General features: G+C 44.1%; 1 protein-coding gene across 2 annotated transcripts in view; it reads right to left on the bottom strand.

Moving 5' to 3' along the window:
* Positions 1–1,390: 1,390 nt before the first annotated feature.
* The window catches only part of tcf7l1b (transcription factor 7 like 1b), a 33,179-nt gene continuing 16,206 nt past the window's right edge, over positions 1,391–18,363 (bottom strand). Inside the window, exons 4-12 of one of the 2 annotated variants that reach the window (XM_020094044.2) lie at positions 14,211–14,294; positions 6,764–6,899; positions 6,169–6,271; positions 5,490–5,573; positions 3,604–3,747; positions 3,319–3,478; positions 3,119–3,226; positions 2,886–2,937; positions 1,391–2,312 (exon numbers count right to left, since the gene is read on the bottom strand). In XM_020094044.2, the coding sequence (XP_019949603.1) occupies positions 1,831–2,312; positions 2,886–2,937; positions 3,119–3,226; positions 3,319–3,478; positions 3,604–3,747; positions 5,490–5,573; positions 6,169–6,271; positions 6,764–6,899; positions 14,211–14,294 (1,353 nt within the window). In that variant the 3' untranslated portion in view covers positions 1,391–1,830. The remainder of the gene's footprint in view (positions 2,313–2,885; positions 2,938–3,118; positions 3,227–3,318; positions 3,479–3,603; positions 3,748–5,489; positions 5,574–6,168; positions 6,272–6,763; positions 6,900–14,210; positions 14,295–18,363) is intronic. The other variant, XM_020094045.2, reaches the window with a different exon arrangement.

Genomic DNA, 18,363 nt, shown 5'->3' with positions numbered 1-18,363 from the left:
CAGGCAGAAGTATAGAGATATGTATACCAGAAAAATACCTGCAATCACCAGCACATTTGAAATCATTCACTTGGACACTTTGGGCTTCATAATAAGGCTACTGTCTTGAACATTGCACTAGGTGTTTGGCCTTGAGGAGACAGATATGCCGGCTGTTTTGACAACTCATTACCTGTAATTTCACTGACAGACTGGTGAAGTGGCTGCGAGTACAAGCAGCCGTGGCACTGTGTGATTTCTGCTCGGAATGATGTAAGATAGAGCAGCAAACAAGCAAAGACTTATTACGGCTAACGATGGCTTAAAACAGAGTGTGGGGGGGGGGGCTTGACAGTTTGTTGCCAGGATGCAAACACATCCTCAGTGCAACTGTTTTTTTTTATGGAATGCTGTCTATAACGAGGAGTACATTTGTTTTATGGCTCTACTCTTCGAGTCTGTTACAGACAATTGTCAGTGCATGCATGGATGGTAAATAACATTAACATTGATACACGGCTTTGACTCCTATAGATCTGCAATGTCAAGATCATTTATTTAGCATCTGAATGCTGAAAATCAATTAACGCACGCTGCTCTATCGGTGCATTGTATCTTCTGGTGCTGTCTACTATCTGGAAAGTCGTCTTTTTAATGGTGCAATGTATACATGTGCCAGTGGCCTCAACCAGGCCAGTACCCCAGATCCACGGCCCCCCTCCCACTCTGACATAATTGGTCCATCCCTGGCACTACTCCTCATCTCCAAGGCCACCAAAAACTGTAACCTACCTTGTGTATTTTTTCGCTAATTGAAATGCCTAATGAGGTCCCAGGGGCTCCATCCTATTACCTCTGAGTTAATTAAAGCCTAAGCAGCGTGCCAAACGGTGAATAAAGATGCAGTGAAAAGTGCAAAAGGAACGGGGAGCCCGGGCAGGGGATCCCAGTGCTGGGACGGAGCTGACCTGCTGTTTTGTCATTGTTTTTGCAGGACGCTGTATTCCAAGAAGGAGCAGTCGTCTATTATTTTTTTATTTGTATTTATTTTGGGGCTTTGGAAGTTGTCTTATTACCCTGGTTCAGAGACTCATTTTCCAGTGTGGTTGGCCTAATTCTGCTTTATTAAACATTTAACCACCGTCAGCGAGGTTTGAAGATGTTCCCTGTTCAGAACTAACACAATACACAAGTCTAAAAAATGACAGGTGTGTTATGGACACATTTGTTTTCATTGAGGCTGTAATAACATAGCACTGCTCATTAAATCTATATTCCCAACACCTACAAAAAGGCAGTGATCAACTTCTTATGCACCGTGGTCACTATTGTGAGAATATTAACCCAGACCACATTACCTTGTTAAATGACAAGAACAGTTTCAATGCACGTGAAAAGACACAGCGAGGCATTTCTTTTTTACGAAACAATTTCAAATGTTTATTTAACATGTCAAAGAAGGGGCACACGCTCTTGAATTGAAAAGGGGGGGCTGCAATTATTGGCCAGTACTATGACTTAAACTTAATACTAACATTAATCAGGTTTTGGCTAAAAAGAAAACATGTTTTTTGTTCCTTTTTGTTTTTATAAAGAAACTTTATGTACATTGGTTCTTTTATACAAGAGGTTCATTGGATAAATGCATCAAAAAAAAAGAAACCAGTTCTGCAGTAAACTTTACAAAAAATACACTTTGTTTCATTGAGAGATGTAGAAAAGGAGGCAGTCAAATATTGACCAATAATATTTCTTCCTTTTCATCATTTAGAAAAAAAGTTGTTCTAATATCTATTTTAAAGAAAAGCAATATACAGCACAATAAATGGGAGAGAAATTGCCTTTGCGGATTTATTCAGAGTGTTTGGTTACCAAGGACAGGGGCTGCGACTGGAACAGGGCATGATGGGAGTGAAGGGCTGCCTGATGGAAAGGGGAAGGTGGGGAGAGCATGGAGTGGTGCAGGGAGGTGAAGGGGATTGGCCGAGAGAGGATGGGTGTAGTCGGCTGGCTACCTGAACCACCCATTGGGATGGAAATGGCGGGTTGGGATGAGCAGGAAGAAGAGGAGGAGGAAGAAGAGGAAGTGGATCCAGAGGCCTTGCCGGATAGGGAGAAGTGGTGGTGGTGCATGCGTCCCTCCGGTTTGGTGGTGAGCGAGAGGGGCTGCGCCTGCTCGGAGTGAGTGGCGGCAGGCGCAGCGGGGGAGGCCAAGGCAGCAGAGGGAGTGGCTGGTGAGTCCAACATGCTGCCGTGGGACGACGCCGGGCTGTCACACATCTTCTCCGAGGGCAGGTACTGCACACACTGCTTCTTGTTTCTTATGGAGAAGTCTGGGAGGAAAACAAAGGAGAAGTGAAGAGGTTGAATTATGGATCTGCTGCTGGCTGTGAATCTGGTTCAAGTCCCTGAATACTGCCGGCGACAGCAGTGAAGGAGTGACAGTGAAGATAATGGCGGTGAAAGTTCTGACATGTTAAAATCGACAACACGTCACAATAGGGACAGTGAAACAGGATGTTCAACATATTAAGATGGTGTACGACTTATGAACATGACACACTACAAATGTGTACTTCAGCCCACATTTCAATGTTATTCTGAAGGAAGTGCAGTTGTCATTTAGTTGCACAACAGCAGACATACCTGCCACTATTAGCACTGAACCTCATAAGCTGCTTGTCAAAGCACAGAAGCAGGGAAAGAAGTTAGTAAGTGTTAGTGAAGAAAAGACTCCATGCAGAAAAAAGCTAGATAAAAATAACAGGATAAACAAGCAGTGTCCCAGGTTGCACTCGAGCTTCTTAAGGAAAATAAACCTCTCACAGTTGTTCTTTCATACACAAGTATGTTAAGAGAAAACAAAACAAATAGAAAGAGGCTGTCATGAGGAAAGGGCCTCTTACCTTCTGGTTTTGAGTCTGGTTTATTGTCTCTCTTCCTCTTTTTCCTCTTTCCCTGCACAGATAAAACAACGTTATTTTTCATAGTGAAACTAAACCACTTCAGCAAGGGAAAAAAATGTGATTACTATAATTATACATATTATATGTGATTGAAACGTGAAAAAAACAAAAAAACATTTCAGACTTTCTCTACGTATTGATTTAAGAGCTGACATTGGACGTGTGTCACTCACATAGTTATCCCGTGCTGACCACCCTGGATAGAGCTGGGAGTGGAGTTGCCTCTCCTTTCTGGCCAGCTCGTAATATTTGGCTTGTTCCTCTCTCGACAGGGAATGCCACTGTGGACGGACACAAAATATTTCAAAGAACTGCTTCACAAACAAACACACACACATAAACTCACATGCATGCCTCTGTCTGTGCCACTTACCCGTCTTCCAAGGATCTGGTTGATGGCAGCGCTCTCTTTCAGAGTGCACTCTGCCACCACTTTGGCTCTCATCTCCTTCATATACAGCATGAAAGCATTCAGGGGCTTCTTGATATGAGGCTTCTTGTCCTCTTCTTTCTTGGGAACAGGGGATTTCCTGCTAATCCGAAACATTAAAAAGATACTGTTAATAAAGCGTGAATGGGAATGAGAGGCTCTGGTACAAGATGGCCAACTCGGGTAAAGACAAAAGCAGTCTTTGACGATTAAACAAGTTCTCCTTACGCATGCATTGAGGAGCCGATGTGGTCACCACTGGGCTCCTGCTTGATGGCCGGGGAGACGATGGCAGGGTGGGGGATGCCCGTCTGGTGGAGGCTGTGCGGGGGCGGAGTCACCATGTGAGGGGAGAAACGGCTGGACACCAAGCTGAGAAGACGAAGGGAGGCGACATGTTAACGGTCGGGTTTGACACCACGTTTCTGAGCAGCCCAGCTAACTTGGCATGTTACTGCCCTGCCTCACCCTGCGGGGAAAAAAAAATCCACTGCGCCTACTGCCTCTGTCTAGACTAAATTCAAACGCACAAAGAGTTACATGCTTGCTTTTTGTTCAAATAAAGACTTTTTCAAAAGCCCCTTTATTCTGCTATGGCTGGAGAAAAGTGAAGTGTGTTGTTACCATGGTGACAGCATGGCCATGACACCTGAAACCACTTTCCTTACCACGTTCCAGACCATGGAGAGCGTTCTGACAGCCGTCCACACAGAACACCTTTTACAAAGTGGCTCTCCCGCGTTCCAATTGTTAATACAATGGAGCATTGTAATGGACAAAGCTCCAAACCGCTCTATCATACTATAGTTACAGTTCTATAGCGTTGAAATTCCTCTATTTAAGCCTCTCAACATGTTACACCAGACAATGCACAGTGTAGCCATGCACTTGCATGAGGTGAAAAGTGTGAATCAACCCACAGTGATCTTGTGCTGAAGTTTTGTATCTGTTTCTATCCATCAAGAATGACACTGAACTGCACTGAAGGTAACAAGAGCTCCCACAGAAAGATGGTTAAAGGCTTATTTTCACTCACAGTCAACGTTCAATATCACTGCCTCTATAAAGTAAAACCGTTTCAATCAGGAGTTGATATTTTGCTTCATATTTTCTGTGATGTATTTAGTAATTTATACTGTATAAACAAGGAGGTGCCATTTTATTCCCCTGGTAATAAACCTATACTGACTGTGTCTGTAAACATCCTGCTAAGTCTCCAGTGAATCACTCAGCTGCCGCTGCTGCAAGTGACGGCATGTTGTCAAGATACACATTTAAAAAAATGCTCCAATTAAGGTTCAGGCCATGAATGACTGGTGTGTATGTGTGTGTGTATGTGTGTGTGTGTGTGTGTGTGTGTGTGTGTGTGTGTGTGTATGTGTGTGTGTGTGTGTAAGTGTGTGGGTGTGGATCCATGCAATGTTTGGAATGCACTGAATCCGACGCATTACATAGTCTTGAAATGTGTGTGAGCTATGTGAGGATCTTATCGCTGTGGGTTCACCTCAGGATGGAGCTGCACATGCTATCGATCACAGACACACCCCTCTGAATATTTCATCTCAAACTAACACCGGAAGGCCCGCTACAAATCTTTCCAATTTTGACAGAGGGTCAGAGAGTTTAGTCTGATGGGACGTGTTGGTTCAGATGAGCTTTGATTTGTCCTGATCGATTCTCAGCCCTTTCATCTTGCCGCTGTGTGTGTGTTATGGCTCAGAGCCCTGGTCTGACCACAGAAGTGTAGCTCTGAGAGAAAAGACAGCAGAGGGGTACTGAATGCCAATAATGCGTCTGCTCTATTTAGGAAGCTGAACTTGTCTGTTATAGACTTAGACCTCACATCCCTTTGTAGTCCTGACGCCTCTGGCTGTCCGTGATCCGACATTTTTTTTTCCAAAAGTAACTTTTTTAATTCTGCAGACACAAGATTTGTGAGATTTCCATAAAATGCTGCCTTTACACCTTGTCAATGGGACCTTTAAGTGCCCAACAGCCCTTTATTTACCCCAGACCAGGGGATGAACGTGATTACAGCATGCTCGTAGAAACCAGTGGATATTAAATGTCTCTCTTTGGGAAAGTGCGGGTGTTGCTGAACATGATCTGCTCACCTGGACATGGAGGCATTCATCGCTAGCGCTGGGTAGGGGTGACGGAATCCCCCCGGAGGGATGGAGTACATGGACTGGCCCTGCCTAAGAGACAGAGAGGGGACAGACTGAGTGAAAGCTGCAGCGTGAAGTGGATCAAACACAGCTGACTGCAAACCCACCAGCACTAATCCTTTACTCATCAACTCAAATCCCCCACTTGTGGAACAGCACCGTTGCAATTGATTACGAGACCCGTAGAAAAACCCAGGAATGTTCATAAATTCCTCCTGGTGAATTTGGATGTTTTCATTTATGATTGTGCTGATACGGTGCACCTGCACCAACACTATGAAGAATAATGAATAATAATAAAACTCAGATATATAACTCAGATATTTTTATTAAAAAATTTAACAAAAATGTGTACTTTGTCTTCATGCTTGACATAATGTGAATTTAGAATCCATTTTTTTTAACTAGGCAACATCAGTATCATCAACATTAGCTGTGGAGAGCCGATGTCATATCAAGTGAAAAAACCTGCAGAACAAACTGATTTAAAAAAGTATGACCAACATATTCACTATTAATATATTTAAGTAATATCATGTGTAGTCAATATAGTTTCTGAAAAAGAAAAAAAGTTAGCACACTTTCAGGGAACATAACACATCAGCTGTCAGGAGATGGGACTTACTGTGACATGAGCCAACCCAGAGGGTGAGCGATGGAGCCGACAGCACCAGGAGACAGGGGGTAGTATGGAGAGAGCTCTGATGGGTGAGGTGTCCGGGGAATACCTGCAGGTGAAACAGACAGAAAAAACTGCTTTAAAATTCAGACTCTTTTTTTTGAGATGTTATTTAACCATCAAATAAAAATCTTTCCAATACCCTTGGTAATTGGTCAATTAAGCAGGTGTAGACATATTTGTGTAAGATTTTTAGTTTGATCCTCCACAGACTGTGATGAATTCACTCTGGTGATTTCAAGATGTGAGGAAAATCTACTGACCGTCCACAGAAACCTGCTCCATGACCCTGTCAGGCTCATTGGTGCACTTTAGTTTGAACTCAATGAAGTTTTTTTTGTAGATGTTTCAATGCTTTTGTCTGCTGTGTCTTTCATCACTATCTGAATTCATGGTAACTGAAAAGAAGTTAAGCCTATGAGCTCTGTAAAAAAAAAAAAGAAACTACTTTTTACAGCAACATTTCAAGTCAAGTTTTCTTGTTACTTGAAGATTGTCAGTGTGTAGTCAAGTGAATCAATGTCCGTCCATGAGACGTCACCTGTCTTTGGGTCGAGGATCTCTGGGGAGAGGTGCGACGGCGGCGTGCCTGGGGAGAAGTGTTCATTGCTGTAGGTGATGAGCGGCGTCAGTGGGTGGACGTGGTGGGCATGCTGCACCACCGGGACTTTGTTGGACTGTTGAGAAAGAGGAGGACACACAGTTAATAAACGCCAGAGTCGGACAGACATTCAAAACAGAGTGATCAGAGTTACTTTGCTGAAACAAGTACATTATTTTCTCATACTGCTCACTGTACGATTTCTGGTGACCATTGTCCAAAAGAGAGGCACGAAGTAAATAGGCCATTGCGTGTGTGTGTGTGTGCCCTCAATGGCAAACATCACGATCTGTGCGTGTGACCAGCCCTGTGATGCAATCTGGACCAGTCCCAAGGAACACTAACAAGTCTTACAGACACATGCCAAGAGCATTACAGTCATTTAGCTGAGGAGCAAACTGTTTGTTCAGTCCAGCAAGAAAAACAACGGTACCACAGAGTCCTGAAGTCACACCAGCAGGCCACAAACAAACACAATCAGAGGAAGGTAAACCGAATACCCATAAACAAGTGGAGACATCATCTCCCACTCAGTCTCACAGCAGCCTCTCGACGGAAATAAGCAGACACCCATGGGTGGATCGCACCGCAACGTTATACCACAGCCGACCCGTGTTATAAAAACACTTAAAATCCTATGTAACTGCAGATAAGAGGTGAAGACCAGAGAGCAGATAGATAAAGCTCTGCGTGGATCTCTTACACAGTTCATCAACACTTTCTGAAATAAGTTCGGATCCCTGATATCTAACCAACACTACTGCTGCGACAAAGATGACGAAGACAATAATAATAACCAGCGTCTCTACTTTCATTAGGCAGCGCTCAGCCTCGCAGTCATTTCCTCTCGCTGCCTGGCTGAATGGAGCACTTGTTGGCTCAACTTGTCACATGGGAGGGTCAACGGGTGGGGGCTGGGGGGGTGTGGTGGGGGAGAAAGGAGTCTTGTTCCTCCAAGCTAACCTTTCTTCAACATCCCTCCCCCACCCCCTTCCCAACCTCTCGTTTCTCTCCAACGTGGTCTGCTCGGGAACAAGGTTCGCATTGAGACGTCTGTGCACTCTCCTGCCTCACGCTGCTCAGAATTGTTCCAAAGTGTAGCTTTTTTTTTCATCCACTTTTTTTTTGGGTCCAACCTTTTCCTCCTTTTAAATCTTTTACTAAATCGGTTTCTCCCATGTCTAAAGCATGCTTTGATTCTGGTCATTCCAGTTGGAGTGAGGAAAATATTTACTGGTGTTACACACGGCTATATTAAGAACACTTTGCTCAGGAGTTGTTTTTTTGTTTTTTTTGGCTTTTCTAGACTTAAGCCTGCTTTATGCTTCTGCGCTGGATCAACAAAGCAAGCGGCCTACACCTTTGTGAGCTTACACCACCAGAACACTGGTGTGCGAGGAGGTCTCTATGCCATTATGTGTGTACTTCAAACTGAGCCGATCATGTTTGAGTTGGGGCTATTAAATATTCAACTAACATAGTTACTTTTAGTGAAATGACTGAATGAGATAAGGAGAAGGTGTGTGCGCATGTTGAAGGGGTTTCGTTTTTGCGCTCCGTGTCGCTGTGAGCTTCGGTTACATTTCTAAGGCTTCATCCGCACTAAACATGGGAGAAACCGAGAGTAGTTCTAAAACGCATCACTCTTGCTGTTTATGCCTGAGTTTTCTAAAAAGTTTGGACTATCACTGATGCAGAGTTTAATATGGATGCAGCCCACAGAGGTGCATGTGAGGCTTCATTGTAGAATACTTGGCTACGCCGCACCTACAACACCAATTTAATGCAGATGCATAAATTGGCCTTTAGATCATATGAGGTCACATCACGGTGGTTGACACAACACAGAAAAAGGCTTTGATAAAGCTTCGTGGCAGAGATAGTGTTGAAATCCCAGGTCTCACATGTCATGTATATTTAAGTTGTGCTTTGTTGTTCCACTTCATGTACAATACGCCTGCTTTTTCCCTATATTGTGAGCGCTGTTCGAGACCTCTAGACCTGGGTGCCAACACATTTTGGGAAGCAGTTCTGTGAGAATTTGAAATGATGTCCATTCATTATTCATATCCTGGAATACACCAATCGTGTGCTTGTAACGTGTCTAAGTTTGCAGGCACTAGTTTCGACTCTGGGCTGCTCTTTCACTTCAGCAGCACGACAAACTGTGAAGGAATAAACTACTCTGACTTTTATCCTACTTGTTTGTTTCTGAGGAATAAAGGCCTTATGAAATATTAAATAATTTTTAATTAAATAAATCAAAATTTGGATAATTTCTAAAACAAATTTGAGTAAATCAACTTTTCTGAGAGCATAAAATGTGGTTTAGTAAAATTGAAAATCTAGACTAATGGCTCAATCGTGACTTAAACCTAAACACTAATGTATCAATGGCTTCTTTCACATGCCTTATGTGTGGAGGTAATATTCCTCCACCCCATGACAGCTTCATACGTCTGGTTTCATGACCCACGAGCAAAGTGTAATAAGGAAACCACAAGGAACATGAGCCGTGTTTTAAATATAAACAACATCGACGTGATAGGAGGGATAAAGCGCAACCTGGAACCAGATGGTATCTGCACCGACAGACAGAAATCATGCTCTTTACACAGACGCGCTTGTTGCAAACATGTCTGCAGTGGCGCATACCTCACAGCCAGTGAGTAAAAACACACAGAACGAGTCTTAGAGCCACTGGACATAGTAACAGGAATGTTTAAAAGAAGAAAAAAACACACACACGCAAAAAGTTGCTGAGCTGATGTAGAGAAAAGATGTCTGTCTCTTAAGAGGGTTCGAAGCTAAAAAGGCCGAGGTGGCAGTACCTCATTTGGCTGTCCAACTTGGAACGGCGCTAAGAAAAGCACAGTCCTTGGTCAATGTGGGTGGAGGGGTGGATTTCATTCAAGCAAACATGTTTTTGGATCCTGCACATCTGAATTGAATTACTAGGCAAACAGCCGATGGGGAAGAGAGCTTAGAACAAACTGAATAACCCCGCAGCTTTGTGTGGCTTTATGCTCAGAGATTCTGGGTGGGAGGCTCAGAGGCCTTTCAAAACTCCAGGAAAGACAGGGTGAAAAGAATGCCTGGCATGCTGAGAAATCCAAGCCTTGTTTGTCAACGCCAACAGGAAGCGGACGTGAGAGGGGACAGACCGTGTCGTATGTCTTTAAAATCAGCCATACCGAAGCTATGTCATTCATCACTGACAACGTGGGCTCTGCGTCTGGTCATCGCCTCCGAAAAGGTCAGTGGCAGGAATATTCTAGGTTAGAATAATACGGAGTGGAGCGGCGTCATATTACTGCTGTGAATATCCCCAGTGGTCATTAAATAAATTGAGATGGCTATGAAAATCAGCACAGCGAATATGGACACAAACACAAACTAATCTCACTGGGATCTACTGCGCTAATAAATATTTTGAAACATTATTTTCTGTCGCAAATAAACTGGCTCTGCAATCCCAGATTTGTTCATATCTGAGTTTGGCTGGAATCAAAGCACTGGCTCCTTATACCATCTCTGAAGAGGATCTTTTCTCTGCAGTGGCCCAGCAGGGCTGCAGGCCTCAGATCAGTATTCAGTTCAGTCCTCCCAAAGCCTTTGATTTCATGATGGATCCCGGTTGTTCGCTGCCTAATGCAAAACGAGAAAATCTCACCAGACTCCCAGTCAAAAGTCTGACTGAACAGATATAGGTCGAAAACAAGTGTATGTATCACTTTGAGAGAAGGGGATAAAAAATGCATCTTTTTCTTGTAATATCTGGACTTAAACTGTCCTGGAGCCCTGATGAGAGCAGACGACTGCACCAGACACATGCAGGGAACAAAAGCATCTCTGGAATGCTGCTCTCGACCTTGCCACTTCAATTCACTTAAACAATTCGGTGACTAAGTGACTTATGACATGCTGACAGGACCAGGTCTCTGGTTGGGTTTATTACTCCGGACACCGTTGAAACAAAGAGGGGGATTCTTGTGTCCCTGTCAAGTGAAGATCAGCACATATTTTAGTGCATCGTGATCTGAGAGGGACAGACACTCGGGTCAGTTCTGCCTCATTAAAAAATCACAGCTCCTTCGAATCTGGTGTAACAGTAGCAGTCAGTGTAGTCGGTAATGACACGGAGAATAGGTATTGTGGACAAATTACTGCGAATGACTGAATGACTTCGGTGTGGGGCATATACGCAGATCTGACATCATTATCAGCAGACGGTCGATGACTGTGAATCAGGTACGTTGTGAAAGATGCGGAGGAGAGGCGGATATTTCGGACAGCCGCACCACCTCTGCATCCTCCTCTCCACTCCTCTGCTCCCTGGCCGAGCTCGGCCACTACTGATGGGCTGACAAGTTCCTCATACTACATCACCGAGCCCTGCAGCACCTTTGATGTATTATTCATTAGAAGGCAGCCCTCTGAACACAGGAGCTGATATGTTTTTTTTGGGGGTGCTGGACACATGCGTGCGTGCTTGCATGTGTGTGTGTGTGTGTGTGCGTGCGTGCACGGTGGGGTGTGGTGTGATTCATAGCAAATCTTGTTCCCAGTCCTCCAACCCTACCAAACTAACACCACCAGCAGCAGCATTACTACCAAAAGCAATACCAAGTGAATGCTAAACAAACCTGTCTGTTGAATAATTGAGGATCTCAGGCCGGAGCAGGCTCCGATTAGCATACAGGCCTTATGGAGCCAATCTGCACAGTGACAGGACAGTCCTTCCTTGGACCCTTCGTCCACACCGAATCCTCCGCTCTCCATCTTTTACATTGTCTTATGTTGTTATATATTTGCCAGAATTAGCAGAAATTCATTTTAACTAAACCACATTAATTAAATAGATCTCCGTGGACATATGTGTGACAAAAAAAATCAAATATCAGCATTGTCTGAGATTTATGAATTTGACTGCACTTCTCAGTGAGCTATCATTATGCAAAACAAACATGCTAATAAAATATCATGTCCCTCGACAAGATATACTCAACCATGTTCTTCCGTCATTAAAACACTACGTCAGATTTAACCTGTGGTTGCAGGACGACTGCAGGAGAACAGGTCTGCTTCAGGAGACCCTGCTGGTGTCTCTTCACCGCCTCTCCCCAGGTCTCTCTCTCTGGCTCCTCTTGGCCCTGGGCAGTAATCCCTGGCCCCCCACGTGTGCCCATCCGCTCCCCTTGCTCTCATTAGTGCAGTGTTGGGGCCTGGGGAGACTGGAGGCCTGGGGAGCCAGCCTGCTGCTCCCCTCCCACATCTCCCTCTCTCTCTCTCCTCGGCTGGAGTAATGAGCACATAATCAGCCTGGCTCCCTGTCAGCGGCAGCAGCACACCAGAGGGGCATGTGGGCTCCTGGCCCAGAGTGGGGGGTAAGGGCAGAGCTGGGGTGCTTCACTCTCTACCCTCTGTACCCGAGTATTATCCTTTCCCACAACACATTAAATGACCTTCTGCTAACAGGTCAGCCGATCAAGCATGGGGACTTCCTTCTTTTAGTTCACATTATGGAAACTGTTACACTTTCAGTGAACTTCCCCACATTTTATTCTGCTTTAAAACTACAGTGTGGCATTCGTTTTAAGACAATGCTGTTATCTCATATTTCTCTGCCTCGGGCTCCCCATTAAAGCTGTCTCATTAAACTGCAATAAAACTATAAAATCTTTTTAATAAACGATGTGTAAAAAGTATCAACTTCACCAGTGTTAAAATCAAAGATATGAAGGCTCCTTATGATGACATAGATCCTGTTTGAGAATATATAACTTCCCATGTACAAGCATTTCAATATACATGCACGACGCAGCTGCTTCAAACTTGGCTGTTTCTGTACTTATGTGCACAAAGTGAAGGCTACCTATTATTCAGAAAACTTGAGAAAACATTCCAGAACACTGTTTTCTACAGTTCTCTACAATGTTTCTATCGGTATTGACTTTCCTGGTTCAGTGATGTTCAGAGAAATGAAGGCCAAACAATAAAAGAAGAAAAGAAACACGGGGCCACATGAAAAGTAACAGCAGCCACTGAGGGTGAGAAGAGAAACAATCCAGCAGAGTGTCAGTCAGTGTGCTTTCATTTCCTTTAAATTCACTTGCTATTACCTTACTCACTGTTCAGACTTGTTCTCCTAATTCTATATCTCCGGACAATGTCGATTCATATGTTTCAAAATTAACGTTGTATGTTCCGTCTAGACCTGCGCTTTGTGCCCTGTTGTGAATTGTCGCTGTGTAAATAAAATACACTTGACTGTTTCTCCGGGAAAAATCAACAGTGTCACTCGAAGGTCAGCATTTATTCTAATTAAATATCTTTAATTGGTTTCCATTGAGACTTAAGTCTGTCCCGGATTCCCATGAGCAAACTCTGTCCCCATCACAACAAGATCCCATTGACTGCACTGAATGAGGACTTTGTCATGTGCATCGCTGCAGATGCAGGGATTCAACCACAAGCTCGGCGAGCGCGTCTCGCCAGGCTATGTGAGGTCAAGGGGCTGAGCCGCAACGTTTCTTATTACTGAAGTGTAGTGATTGTGGCTTTCTGCTCCGCGCACTGTTTGACATGACTACTCAAACAGGAAAAACGCCCTGATACAAGTGAGCCAGTGAGATGTTGAGATAGATGCGTCGTGTTATCTGATGTTTTTGAATCCCAAACAAACGTCCCTTAGCACAGCCACTAACCAAACAGGTCTGCTGAGGCCCTGCATTGTGTAACTGGAGTGAGACACAGTGATGACTAGCTCACACCTGTGTGGGGAAGTTCAGGCAGGGAGGTTCACACTTGAGAGATTTATGGTGGAGTTAATGTGGCAAAGACAGACACGCTGCAGTTGGCCTGTGGGTGCTGTAGCGGTGCATGGGTGGGAACCAGCGGATTTACATGCACACTACAACTTCATTATTGCGAGTAACCGCATTATGGGGATAGTTTGATTACAGAATTGATATGGTTTACAGTAAACGGATTCCTCCCAATAAATTGACATAATTTGTTTGATAATTGGATTAACGTCTTGATGCATGTAGCCTGAAGGAAACGTTTTATTAGTGCCAAAAATTGAGGGAAAGCAAAACAGCGAGACTTTGCTGGTGTTCCGATTCATAAAGTTTTTGACCACCGTGGTTCAGTTATTTGGTGTATGAAATTTTAATGTGGAAATTATAGGATTTTTCTCCTTCCTCCTCCAACCAGCCATGTTTCTCTTTCCCTAAACACACTTTGTAAAGCTTACTCCACACACAATTTGAATCAAAACCACACAAGAAACTTGATCTTAACTCAAACAAAAAATCCTGCTAAACCTGCAGTTGTTTTGTTTTTTTTGGGCATGATCTCGTCATAATCAAAAATGTCCTCTTACTAAATGTCCTGGTGTTGGGGAGCGGGAGTCTTTTAGTCCTGCAGATCCGGGAACGTCCAAAAGAGGCCACTTCATCTGCAGGTACTGCGGGTGAGAGGAAAGGAACAGAGTTAAACAACAAAACCAGACACACTGCAGGGAAAACATGCACAGTAATAAAATCTGGGGGAAAAATAGGAAAGATATTAAAACTAACGGCCAAACGAGTCAAAAGTGCAGAAAATCGCTGCTTAAAATTTAAAAATTACTGGACCACAGGGAGTGCATCTTTTCATAGAGCGTGGAAAAGTGCTATGAATGGTGTCAAACCCGCAGAGAGCTCCAGCAGACACCTGTATGAGAGCCACATTGCTGCTGGAGTCAGACAGTCATTTCTGGCACGGGGGAGAGCAGAGAGAACGATGTGAACACATCGGACTGGTAGACTGTGAAATTGCCGTTTGTCAAGGAAAAACAGGAGGCCAGCTGTGGGCGCCCATCGCTGAGGGGGTGGGAAGAGACAGCTGGAAGGAAGCCCCATCTACGCAGCAGCCGCGAAAAAAGGTTGCGCTGTGGACTCGAAGGTAACACCTGTCTGTCCGACTCAATCGGATGGGCCATTTGACCCCGAACACCGTTCCTCCTCCTGTCACTATCCCTGTATTTCACACACAAAGTTATCATAAGATGTTGTGAAAGTGTTTTTTCAAACTTGTCACAAAGATTTCCACCACAGTTGGTCTCATTATTGCTGCTGCCCGCATCTTTGCCGCTGCCGTGACATGGCGTCGGAGCTACGTTTTTGTGATTTACAGCTCGATACAAGAAGCTGAACTTTTTTTTCTTCCTCTCTCTTTTTTTTTTTCATTCTCCAGCGATGAAGATAGCATGAAGCCGGGGCTCCAAAAGCACGGTTCAACCATCTGGTTTATGAATCACTTTAAATACCGGATACAGCAGCCTGTCATGCATGTGGATTTTCTCCCTGGTACAATTTCAAATTAATTAAATGGGTTTCCTATTGTAGGTAATGCTTTGCTCATTCAACTCTGTTTATTCTAGACGAAGAAAAGTATCACAGTTTATTATTCATGTTGCCTTTTGGGCATGAAAGTTTGTCACGAGCAGTGAATTCTCAGTGTATGAGGTGGTTGCACAATCTCACCCAGCGTCCACTGCATTCATTTTGCAGTGTTTACCATCCTTGTCATTTACATAGCATTGCGCTTATGAATTCCTGTGCACAAACAGTTTGGCGTCCACCCAAAGCACACTTCTGACGAATGGAAAAGACGAGAAAAGGTATCTGACACTTAAAAAAATCAGTGACAAACCCTCTTAAAGGACACATGCAAAGCTTTGTCCACTTTTCAAAAGTCACTGCAGGATAAATGATGACAAACAAGTAAACCGGTGGAGTCATGCATTCAGGATTAGATTTTTAAAAGTTCATTCATCACTCAGGATTTGTAAGGAGGAAGGAAGCTTGGATGGCTGTGGGTTAAAAATGGAAAAGACATTATGGCAGGAGGGAGGAAAAGGGAGAGGAGGGAGAAAAAAAACATTTTCAGGAATGAGTTTGTCGGAGCAGGCAGAGGGTATTGTTTCCTGACAGCTGGGGTCCAACAGCGCTCTGAGGCAGGGGGAAGGGGACCCTTTTTCCCTTCGAAAAAGGGGGGAATTCTTAGAGTTGACATCAGCCCTCTTCATTTTCACTATACTGCTCAAGGCTGAATCGTAGGTTCCAACTAATGGGCCCAAGTCCATACAACTGTCAGGAGGCAGTTGCTTTTAGAGGCTGCTAGCTCCCTATTGAAACTTTACTCCGCTGTGTGCAGGGTGCCTAATGAATGCTACTCTCCAGAGAGAAAATCCAAAACAATGCAGTTTTCTCTGTCTAATCTATGTCAATCATGAGTCCTTCCACAAATGAAACAAGCGCTATTGTGAGCGTTTGGTCGAGCCCTCCCGTGCCCACCCCTGCTCTCCCACCCAATCCATCCCTTATTTGACAGCTTCTGCCAGGACTGAGGAACATGCCCCCAGGCACTTTTTTTTTCTGAGCGTCTACTTTTCTTTTAATTGCCAGTGTGCCCTGTGGAGCAACGGTTCACACACTCCCCGAAACATCCAGCCAGGTAATGCCAGCCGCACACTGTCACATTAGCTTCAGTCCAGACCAGAGCAGCAGCGAGCGCACCGCTCATGAGACAGAGGGGGAGGGAGGGAGGGTGTGTGGGTCTACGAGTTGTTTCAGGAAACAAAAGGCGAGGAATTGCAGGCCATGCTGCACAGCAAAAACTTTCTCAGTGTTAGGGCAACAACAAAAAAGGAAGTGTGAGAAAAAGTTATAACAGAGCTACAGGATTTATAACGACCGGATTTAAATATGGTAAAAGATTGAAACATAAAACTAAAATCAATTTAAGTGCAAGACATTTATTAATGCTTTACACATGCCCTTATTTTATTAGAAACAAATACACACATATGGCCGGGACTCATAGCATGTCTGTTTCAGCATGGGAGCTGTGGTAAATAGACTCGGACAGAGAACTGAAAGAAATGAGCAACTAAAGTGAAGTTTAGCTGATCCATTTCTGTAGCTCTCTAATTGTCTTCCAGGCTTCCCTGTTGCCTCCAACACTCAGAATAGACATCAGTAGAATGTGCTACTTTTACAGGACCCAGATGCGACAAAGGTGGCAGTGATGCCACAGAAATTTTCCAAAAAAGCTGCACTGAAGCCCTTTGGTTTTTCGTACAGAGAGAATACAACATATGCTCTGGGGCATGTGGCCTGCCAGAGCTGGGTTCTAATTGTTACATCGCTCTCACAGAGCGGAGGAAAACCCAGCCAAGAGTCTTTGTCATCTCTGAAGTGTGGGGTGCCATACTGCAGGCCAACATCAGAGCATGGAGCAGAGACAGATGTCTGGACATTTGCTGTCAAACTAAGTCAGACACGCTGCCAAAAGGACAGAGAAAAATCCCAAACTTTTCTAGTTTCTATCTGCCGCCTTCAGAGCTGAATCATAATCACACTAAATCTACAAAATAATAGAAATATATTAGAATATTTCTTACATTTTTTACATAGAAATAATCGCTCAAAAAACATTGACTGACTTTGGGAAAAAGCCAAATAATTTGGACTACCTAAAACAGATATATGTCTAGACATGTGTGCTGAATTGGATTAACTCAATCAATCAAGCAAACAATCAGTCAAACAACAAATAAAAGAGCGCCTCTGTATAAAGTGGCAGCTCAGACGAGGCCTGACGCTGGTGAAATGGCTTCGCCCAACTTGTGGTGAATAGTGAAGCAGCAGGAATGCCTCCGTGGATTGCTCCAGCAGATAATGTCAATCACCTACTGTGTGGAGAGCCCCTCCCCATTGTTTTCTTTTACCCCCCAACAGAAAACAAATGGGCCACACAGCTTGCTGTTTGGCTGTGGTGTTAATTACTGTCCCCTGCCCATATGAACAACAGCCCCATACAATAGCCCAGTCAGGCCCCGACACAACAGTCCCTCCCTGGTTTTCTCTGCTGATATCTGCTGCTCATGTGGGGCCATTGACACCTCAACCTGATCTATGCATGAAACACAATTAAAAGCTTTTCAGGACAAAGGCTGTGTGATAAGTAGCTCCCGCCTCGACTCGGAGTTTGCAGTAAGGCTCATTGTTTGCCAACATTAGCAGCAATTGCGCTGACAATTCTCAAGCAAACCTCGGCAGTCATTGTGCTAATTACTGTGTAATTGATGGGGAAATGACAAGCGGCTCAGCTGGTCAGACCCACGATGCACTACTGGGCCGCTAAATGGGGACCGTGTCCTATTATCCGGTTCACTATGAAGTAAGCAGATTAGTCACGGAGGAAGTTATTAATTAAACTATCTTAAAAGATCAAGACACAAAAATATTGTGGTGCTGAGCAGAGTTATGGTTTACTGAACATGGATCATTTTTGGTTTTCTGTGGATCAGCAGTACTTAATCAGACACCCATTAAAAAACGATAAGAACCACTGTTAGGCTTTTTTCAGGTCCTCACCCTATTCTCTTGGTTTACATCATATTAACCCTGACAAGCTGGTTGTGCTACGGTAGAGATAGCGTACTGCTAATGGCTACCACATTTGAAGTGTCCATTAGCCCATAGAGG

Source organism: Paralichthys olivaceus, chromosome 4, assembly GCF_024713975.1.
Source record: "Paralichthys olivaceus isolate ysfri-2021 chromosome 4, ASM2471397v2, whole genome shotgun sequence".
NCBI lineage: Eukaryota > Metazoa > Chordata > Actinopteri > Pleuronectiformes > Paralichthyidae > Paralichthys > Paralichthys olivaceus.
This window is presented reverse-complemented; position numbering and strand designations above follow the sequence as displayed.